The following is a 14,529-nucleotide window of genomic DNA, read 5'->3' on the forward strand; positions in this document are numbered from 1 at the left end:
TTTTTACGAATGAATTTATGTTGATTTAATCTTGTTATTAAATAGAACGAAATTTCGTGTTCCATTTAAATTATTGCACGAAGTAATTCTAATGTAGCGTATTCTCTGTTGATTAAAAACGATAGCGCCGCCCAGGTTTCGAATCCGAGCGCTTCTGCATGACAGGCGAATGTTCTACCACAGAACCACCGATAGATGTTACGCTTCTTTGAAAATTATAAACTCAGCTTAGCGGAAGAGTATATTAATGGTTTTTAAAGTCTAAATTTTTGACGTATGCAATTTTAAAGGTCAAATCTTGTTTTAGCGCAGTCAGACGAGATAAGAGGGTTAAAGGGTAGACCCTGTGGGTGGTCCACTTTGTTAGTTTTGTGTTATTTATTTACGGGTTTTATTATCGACCTTTGGACGATACTAGGGGCGTTTGGCTAGGTACTGTCCTCTAGGTCGCGTTTTAGAAGGCCCAGCTTGGTTATAAAGAACGGGGCTGGGGGGGCACTGGTCCCCCCCCCAGCGCAATGTATACTTAGGATACATTGGGCTGGGGGGGCACTAAAGACATAGAGAAGGACAGGCTATAGTATAAGAGTCGGTGAAATGAGCAGTCGGTTAAATGAGCAGTCAGTCAAATGAGTAGTCGGCGAACAGAACAGTCGGCCAAACGAGTAGTCGGCCAAACGAGCAGTCGGCCAAACGAGCAGTTGGTCACATGAGCAGTCGGCTAAAACAGTAGTCGGCCAAATGAGTAGTCGGCCATATGGTCTGCTCATTTGGCCGACCAAAAAGTCGACCAAATGAGCAGTCGGTCAAATGAGCAGTCGGCCAAATGAAAAGTCGGTCAAATGAGGAGTCGGCCAAATGAGGAGTCGGCCAAATGCACCCCACCCTTTGATTGGACCTCTAGATTAAATATTCCCAACCACGGCCAACTTAGATCCACTGCTACTCGCACTAGTGCGAGTAGCAGTGGATCTAAGTTGGCCGTGTCCCAACTCAATGGCTGGCAGCTCTGCGTTTTGATGAAGATTTAAAAATGTCGGAGGAAATGACAAGAAGCCGAAGTATTTCTTCCCTAAGTTTGGTTGAAAATTTATTCCCTGTCAGTAATTATTCGACGCTGAGAGAAGAAAAAGAGTTCTTGGACATATTAAGGGTGTATATTTTTTAAATTTAGTTGCATACCTCTACTTAAATCAATGATAATTAGGCAGGACGAAGGCTTAAGTGTAGATTGGTCAGTCACACCCCCCTTTTTCTTTTTGTAGTTACTGTATTCTGATAAAGTTCTGGAAGATATTAAAATTGAGAAACTTCGGCTATTGCAAGAAGGAAACATAATAATCTCTGAAAATCTGAATGTGTATGATTCTAAAGTTTATACCTCTTGGCAATGTTGTGATAGTTTATATTTTCAGGATTGAGATAGTAATTGACTCTCTTCATTCCTTATGCCAACATTTACTTCGATCAAGTTATTATTTTATATGCAGTCAAATTCTTGTTACTTCAACTAACATATTGCTATCTTTGGTAATTTTTTTATTAATTTAAGTAAAAGGATCATCTTAAGCATTTTCTTTTCCTTGACAGGAAAATACTAGTGAAGTTGCAGAGCTTGCCTTTAAGCACCGAGATTTTTTACTCCAAGTGTCTTTCGCTTCGGATATCCAGAAAAATGTTTCATTTTCTCCATTACTGTGTAGTATTGGTTCTCAGTGTCTTGAAGAAATGGAAATTAATATGCCTGTAAATTAGCACTTGGTCTAATATTGAATGGTTTCTAAGCAGAGTTTTTTTATAAAAGGGTATTGTTTGCGAAGGGTGCATAGATCAAATTTGGTCATTATGTCGTCGAAAAAACATCAATATTTTCAGCGTTCAGTCTACCATTAATCTTTTGAGTCAAATCACTAAAAGCCAAGATGGAATTTTAAGGAATCAAATTGAGAGTTTTAGTCAAGTTGAACATTCAAAGGAACAGATCTCGTTTGAAGGTGTCTCGGCTCCTCACGACATTGCCTTGTACATTTTAGATGCTTTGCCTTCGATGTGTCCAATCTCAACCTATCGTACATTTAGCAATATTGTTGAAATTCTTCATGAACATGATTTTAAAATATTTTCAGGGGTATGTTCTTTTATTTTGGTTTTATTTAACAAAATCATAATGTCCCTCAAATTAAGGTTTTAAAAATGTGGCTATCCAAGCTATCATTCTCCAGCGATATTACATGGCTTCACTTCTCTCTTCTATTGCAAGTATGAACTGTTAGGAAAAATTAAATTGGGAAGAATTTAACTGGAAATTTTTTGCAGCATACATTATTAAAAAGTCAAATTGTTGTTGATGAAGATAAACAATACCTATTTTCGAGACTTTGTGACAGAGCAGAACATCCTACAATATCTCCTGCAGAAAGGCTGTTACTTTTAGATTGGATTGAGACAATTTTAGTAAATTATTTCGATATGATACGATGAAATGTGTGTTAAAGCAAGTATTTTATAGCGATTGAAGAACAGTAACCAGAATTATTTGGTTTCCCCTCTCAAATGGCTGCCTGGTCCATTTGATGGAAACGATACGTATGTAAAAAAAATGAGGATATTGATCTCCTCCACCCCAGAAAATGCTATTGACGCTGCCATATTGCCTTTGGTGTCTTGCCTGCGCAAGGCAATTGCCACCAACAAACCTAGTCACTCAAATGTTGTAGTTTTGCGAACGCTTTATAATATTCATTGCCAGATTAGAGGGAAATTGGCCTTGGAAAATCACTCTTGCATGTATGTTAAGTTCTCAACTATTGAATTATAATATTTAATTTTTATTTTACTGATTAATTTGGAAATACTACCTATATCGATTTTACCGTTTAATGTAACGGGGTGAAATGGGGTACGTTCAGCAGTGCTCATCAGACTCACCGATTGGTAATTATCGGTTTCCCACTGTCAAAACTGGAAACGCGAAAAAGCATATGTCACGATGGTCATCTGTTGCTCACGGAAGTTATCGGTTGGAAGAGCCTGTTTTTCTGATAACTGATGTCATTACTGATGTAAAACTACTATAGATTCAATGCCATTTTAAAAAAACACCGAGGACTGAATAAAAGCGTTCAACCATTTACGACGTCATTATGACGAAAAGCTCATCGGTTGAAAATATTAAACCATCTAGTTTTTTTCCGTCTGTTACTGAACGTACCCTAGGTTGGCATTATTTTGATAGGTTAATAAGTTTGACATGGGCTACTATCTCAGGTATATGTAAAATTGGTATAAATTAGCCTTATTGTTTGTGTCATTCATAATTTGGATGTCCGAGGCCTGTTTACTCGTGGCCTCTGTAGTCCAATGGTAGTGGCCTTGGGACGGTAACCCAAAGGTTGTAGGCTCGATTCCTGCCCGAGGTGATATGATTTTTCTAAGTCACGCGGTTGTGGAACCATACACAGAAGTATTCCTTGATTTAAAAGAAAATTCTAATAGCTTAAGGAATTTTTTATAAACAATATAGGCTGGTTGTGTCTCTCTTGGATCAATCCATGTCGTCCATGAGAGTAGTTGTCGATTTCACGGAATCAGTCGGAAACTGCAATCCTGGAAGTAGCTTACCAGATTTGTTGTGGAAAAGCATTATTAATCGTTTGATCAACTTAACACCTAAAGAAGCTTATTCTAATATCAAATGGCTTCTGTTATGTTTACATCACTTTGGTAACTTGGATTTTCCTATCAGCAGGATAAAAGTATAATTGAAGTATGGAAGGTGCATCTTATATCTCATTAATTATTTTTACTCCAACAGTCATTTTTAAGATATTTGGGAGTCCTGGTAGACTCTTGTAGTGAGCTTCGGAGTAACTGGATTAATGCCAATCTTCTGTTATGTGAATTGACTCATATTCTGAGAAGGGCTGATATTGGGCTATTATACGTGGAATTGGGACACATTCTTAATTCTCTGTCTCAAAACAATTCTGCAAACTGTGAAATTGATGTTGATGTATGCAGTAAAGCGAAGCTTTGTTATGCAGCGTTAACATCCCTTACACCACCAAAAGTTCGGCAGCTTTTTACTTCTAATGATTGCTCAGAGCCTCCATTAGTCAATGGTTAGTTAAAATTAAATTTAAAGTATTTTGGTATGGATGTTAAATAATTTTTTTTTACGCAGTGTCTTCCGATGTCAGACTTGTTGCTCCTTTTTTACAATTTTCGAAACCACTCCTTTCCATAGAAAAATGTGACGCTTTTGCTGTTATAGATGAAAATAGTTCATCTTACTTGAAATTGAATTTAAAAGTGAAATATGTAAGGTTATGCCTGAAGTAACATATCTTAAAAGTATGACACATTTTAGTTTCTCAATGCGACATTTTTATTGATAGTCCTGTTTCATTAATAACAACATAAATCGTTTAAGGACTGACAATTCTCTGAGAGTTGTTACTAGTCTTTCAAACGGTCAGAAATCCACAGAAATATTTTTTACGGAAAATGAAATGTTCGAAAGTAAATATAATTGAGTTATCCATAAGTAACATAATGCAAATTTTTTAATGATAGTCGGTTTCGCTAATTACCACGTAAACAGTTACGTACCGACGAACTGATATCTCTCCGTGAACTGCTCATAGTATTTGGAGGAATACCGTAAAATTGCTGAAGTTCCACTAGCAGCATTTTCGACAGCCCCGCCAAAGTCTATTGCAAATTGAAATGCTTTCAAAAGTGTAAATAACGCTTACTTATGGAAAATAATGATGAAATATCAAATCAGAAGATAAAAAAAACTATTATAAACGCACTCCATTTCAGAAGTTAGTTATTTTTTAATTTCAAACCTAAACGCGTGTACGCTCGTATTTCTAACCATCAAACTAACCAACTATTTGGCCAACGGAAAGTGTAGGAAGGGACGAGTTTCCTGACGGAAACTTCCTATTTCGCAATCACTCCATGACAGACTATCATTAACCGAATTTCCTCTATGTCATACTTATGTTTATTATGTTACTTATGGTTATCAAACTGGAACATAAAATTTACTATTATTAGTGTTCGTACGGGGTCAAAATTAAATCTGGGTCGGGGTTAAGCTATACCCGAAAAAAATAAGTCAAGGTCGGGGAAATATTTTGGGGGTTTTCGGGGGTTGAGGTTTGGATCAGGTAAGGCTACCGCCGAAAAAAATAATACTGGCTTATTTAAAGCTAAAAGAACCAAATAATTTCGTGGAGGAAGGTTTGGCCCTGTATACCCTTACGAACATTAACTATTATTAATGCTCTGTTTATTTCTGAAGGTAGTTTGTTTTTTAATTTTGCTTCTGAAAGCGATATTGTTCTAGTAATTCTTCCAATAAATAGAGTAGGGATAAGTTTCCTATCACATTGCAACAGATTATTATTAACTCCTCATTCATTTTCATACTTAAGGCTCTTATATTACTTATGATTATAGCTGTAGTCTTTAATTTCTGATTAAATATATTTTTTTTTGTAATAGGTTGAAGATGTCCAAGACGAAAAGTATTCAATCCTCTATGGTCTGACTGTGAAAACTCATACCAGCGAAAATGATTCTCTTCCCGTTGATGGTGTGTTTCAATTTACTGTGTAACATGAATTGGTATTACATTAATTCTGTTTTAGATGTTGATATTCCGTCTCTAAAATCAAATTCTGAGAAAAATATTAGCATTAAAGTAATTCCAGTGAAAACGAGTCCAATAACATTGAAATTCAGGTAAAATTTTTTTTTTCAACCACTTGTCTGTATGTTTACATAATTTTGGCCCCCCTTTAGTGTTTGGTACACCATTCTATCTGGTGAAAGCTTTTTCTTGAAAATTCCTTGTCAAGTGTTGATCAACATAAAAGATTTTCTTTTGCCGTTAAAATGTGCAAGTGACTTAGTATTTGAAGACTTGTGGGAAAAAATTAAAAATAAATGGTACTGTTCAAAATTGTCCATTTGTCGTTATATTCAGAGATTACAAATTTACAGTCCCGGAACTTCATCAACTTGTTTTGTACCACTGGAGAAGAAAGTTTTATTGGACAAGTGGAAAAATTTTCTGATCTCAACCTCTGAAGAATGTCTCTATGCTGCCATTTTTCTTCCACCAGCATCTAATCTCTTATTGAAATTTCGCCAAAGGAAAGAAGTTGTAGGAACTCAAGTTTTTCTCGTCTCAAATAATATTGATTGTCTACCATGGATCAACAACTATTTCCATAGTTTGTCTCAAATTAGGTGAGATGTATATCTTGTATTGGATGCTAACAAATTTTACATAAACAGTTTAATTTTTACAAATAATAAACTTAGTTTAAATGAAAGAAACCCATATTTATTTTATAAATTGTATTTAAATAAACCTTAATCCATTTTAGGTTAAAATATTTTAACCTAAATAACACAATCACAAAGTACACATCCTTTAAGTTTAACATACATATTTTCCCTGTGTAAAACAAAGATCTTAATTTGGCAACAAAATTTGAAATAATCTCTCATCACATGGAAAGAATGGTTTTCTTTATAATTTCAACACACTCTTGAAGCTGTTCTTCGCTTAGAACTAAGGGTGGAGCGAACCTTATCTTATCACCATGCGTTGGTTTAGCAAGTAAACCATTATCTCTGAATTTGAGGCACATATCCCAGGCGTCAAATTCTGTAACACAATATAATTATTATCTTCTTTATTATAATACAATAGCAAAATCAATCCACTATATCTCTTACTGGAATCAATAACAATAGCGTTAAGCAATCCTTTCCCTCTAACAACCTTAACAATATCTTTGGGGAGTTTCCTCAACTCTTGTCGGAGAATTTCTCCCATTCGGAAGGCATTTTCAGCTAGTTTTTCCTCTTCTAGTACCTACAATTACAAATTTTGTGTTTATATAATTACAAAATAAGCGTGGTCAATATTTTGCAATACTTGTAAAGCAGTTGTTGCAACTTTACAAGCCAATGGGTTTCCACCGTAAGTTGAACCATGTTCCCCAGGTTTTATCACCAACATTATTGGGTCATCAGCCAATACCGCTGAAACCTAAATTTGATATCATTAGTATTGAACCAGTAAACATTTCTTCTGATCAAACTTACTGGGTATATGCCACCCGATAAAGCTTTACCTAAAATTACAATATCGGGTCTAACATTATCATAATCAACACACAATCTCCTGCATAAATATTAAATCTTTAATTCGCATATTCAGAAGCATTTAAATACAAAAGTTTGTTACCTTCCAGTTCGGCATAAACCCGTTTGTATCTCATCAGCTATCCAAAGAACATTGTACTTGGTGCAAAGATCTCTGACCCCTTTTAAGTAACCATCATCTGGCACCACAACACCAGCCTCCCCTTGAATTGGTTCCACCATGTATGCGCAAATATTAGGGTTTTCTTTAAAAGCATCCTAAATAATTTAAATTTATAATTACAATATTTTAGTTTGTATTTAAATGTGTACTTCTAGTGCTGTCAAGTCATTATATGGCACAATTTTATAGCCAGGCATGAAAGGTCCAAAGCCATCAAAGCTTGAAGGGTCTGTTGAACTAGAGATTGCCGCTAAAGTTCTACCCCAGAAATTTCCATCAGCAAATACAATAGTTGCTTGATTCTTGGGGATTTTTTTGACTTCATAGCCCCATTTTCTTGCTAGTTTACAAGCGGTTTCTCCTCCTTCAACACCTAAATTAGTCATTAGAATGTTAAAAAACACAAACCCCTAAATGTATAATTTTTAATTTCTTGCCTGTGTTCATTGGTAATACTTTGTCATAACCAAATAGTTTTGTGACATATTCTTCATATTCTCCAAGAGCCGAGGAGTAAAATGCTCTTGAGGCTAATGTTAGTATCTCTGCTTGTTGCTTAAGAGTAGCTACTATTTTAGGGTGGCAATGTCCCTGGTTTACAGCACTGTAGGCGCTTAGAAAGTCGTAGTATCTTTTTCCTTCCACATCCCATACATACACACCTAATATTGTAAACCATAGTTTTATTAATTTGAATAACCAGTATGTCAATTCTTTTAAAAATATTTAATTTCCAAATTTGATTAATTCAACATATAAAATTTAAATATTAAATAAATAATGTAATTTGAATATTAACTATTATGTTAATGATTTGTCCATAATCTTAGATCAACAAATGATTCCAAACTATAATGTAATATTCCATGATATTGCATAATATTTTAGGAAAGGGAGCTATTTGGAGCACATTTTTTGCAACTTGAAGGTTAATTTATTATTGGACACGTAGTGAGTTTCCAGATGCCCTTGGAAATGGGAAACCTGACTTCAGGCCTACAAATTAGTTTTTATCAGATCTGTCTCAGCAGAAAATATTCCTTGGAAATTTAATTTTTTAAAAAGAAATATTTAATCCCAGATTAAGAGAACACTTGGAAAATGTATTTGTATTATCAAAAATCCATTTCCCAAGAGAAATCCTATTCTTCTTTTGTCTATAAATCAAAGCCTTCAAGTTGAAAGATTAGGAAACAGACTGTTGACACTTGACAAAACAATTTCCCACAATGACTAAAGTCACTCCCTCATTTAGATAAGAATTTTATTTCAATATAAATCAATCTTTTTTATCAAGTATTGTTACTATCAACCTAATTGATTTATTATCATTATTTTAATATTTAAATATATAAACAAACTACAAACTTGTAAAATGAAATACAACAAACATGTGTAAAAGTTATTTCAAGAGACACTCTAGTCAATTTAAAATGTCATTCGGTCGCCATTCGTTGTGAAGCCAAAGTTACGACCGAATGACGTGTTTCAAATCAACTAGGTCTTTCTTGAAAGTCCCTTTAAGTACTAATTAAATTAAATTACTAAAAGTGTTATTGGACTAGTTTTCAAAGGAATTACTTTAACGATAATATTTAAAATAGTTGTCTAAGGGTTAAAATTTTTTCCACTCCTAAAACAGTCATAACTAGAAATTTCTGGCAACTTTTAGGAAACACCCTTAAAAGTTAACTCAAAACATTAAGGGGGGGGGTGTCTAAAGGGTGAAATATTTTCCACCCCAAAACTAAGACACAATGTTATATAAAACACCCTTAAAACAAAAATAACAAATCATGCAATACAGAATATTATACCTTTTCCTTTTTCAAGTGCGACTGGTAAAGGATGATAATTGTGTGCTCCATATTTTGCTTCTCGGTCGTATACAATTTGACTTCTGTCAGCTTTATCACGGACTACATTAGGGGCTGGATTTGTTGATAGTTTTCGAATTACTGGTAAAGCATTTTTATTCGATTGAAGGTTGAACAGATATTTCAATGAATTCATTTTCTACAACTATTAAAAAAAAATCATGAAAATGGTAGCTGTAATGTCTCGCCTTGTTAGATCATCTAGTAAGATTACTGGGAATATTAAACTTAAGCTTTAATCTAATTTAAAAAAATTGTATTTAATTTAATTTAAATACCATTAAAGTTTACATATGAATTACATGGCAGGATTACACTTAAATGAAATATTTTTATTTTAAAATAAAAAAAATATTCTTACATTAGTTTTGTAATTGAGGAACGTATTAGTAATTTAAAATAAAATTAGTATGTTAATATTATCATAGAGAGCAAATCGCGAGAAACTCCAACACACGACTTTACAACACGACAATTGCGCTGCGAAAGAACTCGGTTAGGTCGCTTTATATTCTTTGGGTAGCCTACGCTCGGGGCCAGCGTTCGCGTTTTTATACACAATCCCTAAGGGATTTGTGTGTACTATTTTACTCGGTACGTAGGCGCCGCCTTTTCCGCCCCCGCCGCCGTTCATGGCATAACCATATAGAATCCTTGGCATAACTCTCGACAGGTTTGTAGTAAAAATGATAAGTCAACCGACAGCCCGTATCAGGTAAGATTTTACTATGAGTGTTAACACCAGTAGAGGGCGCAATTTGGTCATATTTATACATTTTGATATTCCGTAGGGTACACGAAGATACAATTATTTATATGTAGACAAAACTAATGAGTTTTTTATTATATTAAAGAGTGTTTAAAATTTAAACGGATTTTTCATGTGTTTTTTATAGCATTTTTTAGATTTTAGACCAAAGTAGACGAATATTGGGATATATCGAAGGTTTCATAGGTTTTTGACCTACAAAATCGATTTCGACTATGGTGCTTTATCGTTCTGCGGCTTGTTCTCTTTTATATATAACACATTATCCCACGTAACTATGCACCGTCTCTGGGCCTCTAAGCAAAGAGGACATGTTGACTCTGTTACGCTTCGACGGCTGTTCTGCTCAGCGGTAAATGTAGGATCTGTCACATTGCAGAACGCCTCCACAGCCATTTTGTTAAAAATTATTTCTCTAAGTAAAGCTTCTATCAGTTTACTATTGGGTAGATTTTAGCAGGTTAGGTTAGGTTGGGTTGGGATGGCGCCGCGCGCCCCCAGTGCTTGAGCGAAGCGAATGCGCGGCACCGTCAGGTGCCAATAAGGGGAACAATTGAAAACATTATTTTAAATTAATATACTTCTATCATTTTTGAGAAAAAATTTTATTACATTGAAATCTATAAATATTTTATGATATTGGTGAAAATATCTTCAACTGGAAGTCATTTGCAATCTTGGTTTTTGCCAAACATGGACAAGTAATAATACTCTGATAAGTATTGTGCCACAAATTTACTAACCTTGGATGAGTTAAAATAGGATTTTGCCCAGCGATTGTTAATTTTCGCAGAACGATAAAGCACCATAGTCGAAATCGATTTTGTAGGTCAAAAACCAATGAGACCAACGATATCTCCCAATATTCGTCTACTTTGGCCTAAAATCTAGCAAATGACCAAACAACTGCCCGTGCATCACGTGCTCTACGTGCTCAAAACGCCAAAAACCAAATTATTGTGGTACTAATAATATAAATATTAATTAAGTCTAAAAATATAGGTACTCTCGTCAAGTACCCGTTTGTACCCTGAATTTTCATTTTACAGGAAATTGAGAAACAAAAACGCCATCTAGGGGGGGGGGGGCGACACTCATAGTAAAATCATACCCAGTATCAAACCCTCGGTCCCAATTAATTTTGTTTAAATCGGAGCCCAAGAAGTTGATCATTTGCATATTTTTAGTGCTTTTTGAGGATTTTCGTTTTGAAATTTGAATTTTGTACCAATTCAAGATTCAGAATACAAGCGTCATCTGTCTCGCAATATTTTATCTTAGACCTTTGAAACCTCTACGAACTAGTGTGTCCATTAATTCTTCTACAGGGCGGTTTTTTTTGCTCCTGTTCCAGTAAGAGCTAGGGCTGGGTAGCCTTAACAGCTCTGTAGTGTTCAAGAGTAAATAAATTAATTGAGAACATTGTCAATCAGCTAGAGAGGGGAATCATTGGGACCATAAGTGGTATAACTCTAAGTACCCAAGGCGCGCTGTTTTCTGGGACGTGTTCTCCCCCTTTTCGTGACGTCACCACGTGAGGTGGTTCAGGGCAGGGTGGGAAATAAGGATTTTTTTGAAAGTGGACAGGTGACCAGTGACCCTCCTGGCCTAGAACAAAGATAATATATAACTACGTACCCTAGATTCGAAATCACGGCGTTTCTCGATAGTGCGTTTTCTGTTGAGGCTCTTACTGAGTTCGCGCCGGAAGTTCGGAAAAATCGGGCTCCATAGCAGGGTGGGAAATAAGGAATTTCAAGAGATAACCCAAGATTATATTACTCACCTTTAGTTTTCTTTCGTTTAGAAACATTTTTAGAGCTACAGGCATGATCCATTATTGTTTTAAAACCATATAACGCAAAAATATCTGGTATCTTGAAAACCGCGAGTCAAAAACAACGGCGCAATTTTCACTAAAACTTTACGTTTTAACTATATGTCGGTAGAAATGCCAGCTCCATGGAGGCCATTTTTTCCGACTTCCACCGGGAACTCAGTAAGAGCAAAGATAATATAACTACGTACCCTAGATTGGAAATCAAGCTCCTTGAACGTAACGCAGGCTCTTACTGAGTTCCCGGCGGAAGTCGGAAAAAATGGCCTCCATTATACAGGGTCTTTTTTTTTGCTCGGAAAAGTGTTTTTTTTTCAAAAACTATTTATAGTACCGATTTCAAATTTGGAAGGTCAATTCTCTATACCGGGGGACATCAGTTTGAGAAATTTGAGCGTTTTCGGTAATGTTTTTCACCAATTTTGAAAAATTATTTTTCGACCACTAGGTGCGAGATAAAAAATTTCTATTATAAAGTTGTAGGCCGTCATCGAAAACCCTTAAAAATTGTTCACTCGACGAAAAACAACTTATTTATCAGTGAAAATTCGAGCTTGAAACATTTACAAGTTGGTGAAGCCAAATTACGATTGTTTGAAACGATAATTGAAAAGGGAACAAGTCTAATACAAACGTAGTAGAGTTTTCACACTTGAAAAAATGTACACGTTTGGTTTTTAAATGCAGATATTTTATTCACATAAATTTTTACAAAACATTTTCAATAATATCACCATTGGCTGCAACACAGGTTTGTGCGCGGACAATTAAGTTCTCAAACGCTTTCTCTACCATTTCTGGTGTGACGTCTCGGCAAGCACTGATTATTCGTCTAATGAGTTCCTCCCTAGTTTCAATGGGCGTGGCGTATACCTTTGCTTTAACGAATCCCCAGAGAAAATAATCCAGCGGTGTTAGGTCAGGTGACCTTGCTGGCCAATGCACTGGACCATTTCTCCCTATCCACCTTTCAGGAAACTCGTTGTTGAGGTGCTCAGTTACTTGCCGGGAAAAATGCGGAGGGGCGCCATCTTGCTGAAACCACAACTGACGTCTTTCAGCCAATGGAAGGTCGTCGATTGCGTCACTCAGTTCGTTCTGTAGAAAATGTAAATACCTTTGGCCGTTGAGGTTCGTCGGCAGGAAAAAGGGACCAATCAAACGGTTTCCAACAAGTCCAACCCAAACATTGACCCGTTCAAATTGAACCTGGTGATGATATTCAAAACCCCAATGTGGGTTGATGTCAGACCAAAGATGGCTGTTTTGATGATTAAAGGGCCCATCTCTAGAAAATGACGCTTCGTCGGAGAACAAAACATGGCGCAAAAATTGTCTATCTTCTTGGACAGCATTTAGTAACCAGTTGCTAAATTCATAACGTCTTTGATGGTCTCCGTCAATTAGTCCTTGGTGGAGCGTAGCTCTGTATGGGTGATAGCGATTCTTACGAAGAATTTTCCACACACGATTTGCAGAACAACCCAAATCAGCAGCGGCGTTAGCGCAACTGTGACGAGGATATGCCACAAAGTACGCGAGTACATTGTTCTCGAAGTCTAAATCCGGTTGACCCAATCCGCGAAACCTAGGTTGCAAGTGACCAAATTGATTGAAATCGTGAATTGCTCGTCTTACTGTATTTACAGATGGTGCTCCATTTGGATGTCTTTCTGCGAAGATTTCAGTCACTCTTCTAAGGTTTTCCGCTGCTTCTCCATAGTAAATGGCAACTATCTCGGTACGCTCAGCTACTGAATAACGAGGCATTGTTCGAAATATTATCAAACACTGATAATAATCTCCCAAAGTTTTCCTTTAAATACCCAATGCATGTTTAGGATTGACCTATAGCCTCGTGTTTTTTAAATCCGTTCGTTTTTTTAACCAAAGTTTCAACTGGATTAGGTAATTCGGTTTCAATTATCGTTTCAAACAATCGTAATTTGGCTTCACCAACTTGTAAATTTTTCAAGCTCGAATTTTCACTGATAAATAAATTGTTTTTCGTCGAGTGAACAATTTTTAAGGGTTTTCGATGACGGCCTACAACTTTATAATAGAAATTTTTTATCTCGCACCTAGTGGTCGAAAAATAATTTTTCAAAATTGGTGAAAAACATTACCGAAAACGCTCAAATTTCTCAAACTGATGTCCCCCGGTATAGAGAATTGACCTTCCAAATTTGAAATCGGTACTATAAATAGTTTTTGAAAAAAAAAACACTTTTCCGAGCAAAAAAAAAGACCCTGTATATTATCTTTGGTAAGAGCCTGCGCTACGTTCAAGGAGCTTGATTTCCAATCTTTTTTTTTTTTTTAGAAGCTTGTTATGAGCGATTGTAACGGGTGGGACAATTCAGTCCGCTCGTCCATTTGATTAATCAGGTGCGAGATATGTGCTACGGCCACGCCAACGGGGGGATACTTAGGGATAGGGTTGGGACACCCGTGGCGGAAGTATGACAACCACCCGTTGGGGGATTAGTGGTCGTCCTCACACGGCCATCCACAAACTCTGCCTCCCGGACGCCTGGGATTACAGGAGTGAGCCACTACTCCCGGCTGCTTTCCAATCTAGGGTACGTAGTTATATTATCTTTGCCTAGAATAAATAAACTGGACCCCGACCAGTGCACGTCGTCTGCTACATTAGAATAGCGTGTTTTAATTCTTAACCGTTTTTAAT

At 36.1% G+C, this 14,529-nt stretch overlaps 2 protein-coding genes across 2 annotated transcripts; one reads left to right on the forward strand and one right to left on the reverse strand.

Annotated features, from left to right (window-relative positions):
* The first annotated feature begins 1,007 nt into the window (after positions 1-1,007).
* Positions 1,008-6,374, forward strand: LOC149948854 (AP-5 complex subunit beta-1-like). Its single transcript, XM_090174021.1, has 15 exons — positions 1,008-1,153; positions 1,266-1,360; positions 1,416-1,530; positions 1,591-1,746; positions 1,805-2,128; positions 2,185-2,259; positions 2,317-2,454; positions 2,510-2,787; positions 3,524-3,755; positions 3,815-4,121; positions 4,184-4,320; positions 5,518-5,608; positions 5,664-5,757; positions 5,818-5,964; positions 6,019-6,374. The coding sequence occupies exons 1-15, from the start codon at positions 1,034-1,036 to the stop codon at positions 6,269-6,271; spliced, it is 2,562 nt and encodes an 853-aa protein (XP_090030147.1). The 5' UTR covers positions 1,008-1,033; the 3' UTR covers positions 6,272-6,374.
* On the reverse strand, positions 6,343-9,794 carry Oat (Ornithine aminotransferase precursor). The gene is made up of 9 exons (XM_090174022.1): positions 9,596-9,794; positions 9,175-9,379; positions 7,795-8,019; positions 7,507-7,730; positions 7,277-7,452; positions 7,135-7,213; positions 6,965-7,078; positions 6,763-6,901; positions 6,343-6,691 (listed from the first exon to the last, which is right to left on the reverse strand). The coding sequence occupies exons 2-9, from the start codon at positions 9,368-9,370 to the stop codon at positions 6,531-6,533; spliced, it is 1,314 nt and encodes a 437-aa protein (XP_090030148.1). The 5' UTR covers positions 9,371-9,379; positions 9,596-9,794; the 3' UTR covers positions 6,343-6,530.
* Between the last annotated feature and the right edge of the window lie 4,735 nt (positions 9,795-14,529).

Source organism: Leiobunum rupestre, chromosome 4, assembly GCF_980474605.1.
Source record: "Leiobunum rupestre chromosome 4, qqLeiRupe1.1.hap1, whole genome shotgun sequence".
In the NCBI taxonomy this organism is placed as follows: Eukaryota; Metazoa; Arthropoda; class Arachnida; order Opiliones; family Sclerosomatidae; genus Leiobunum; species Leiobunum rupestre.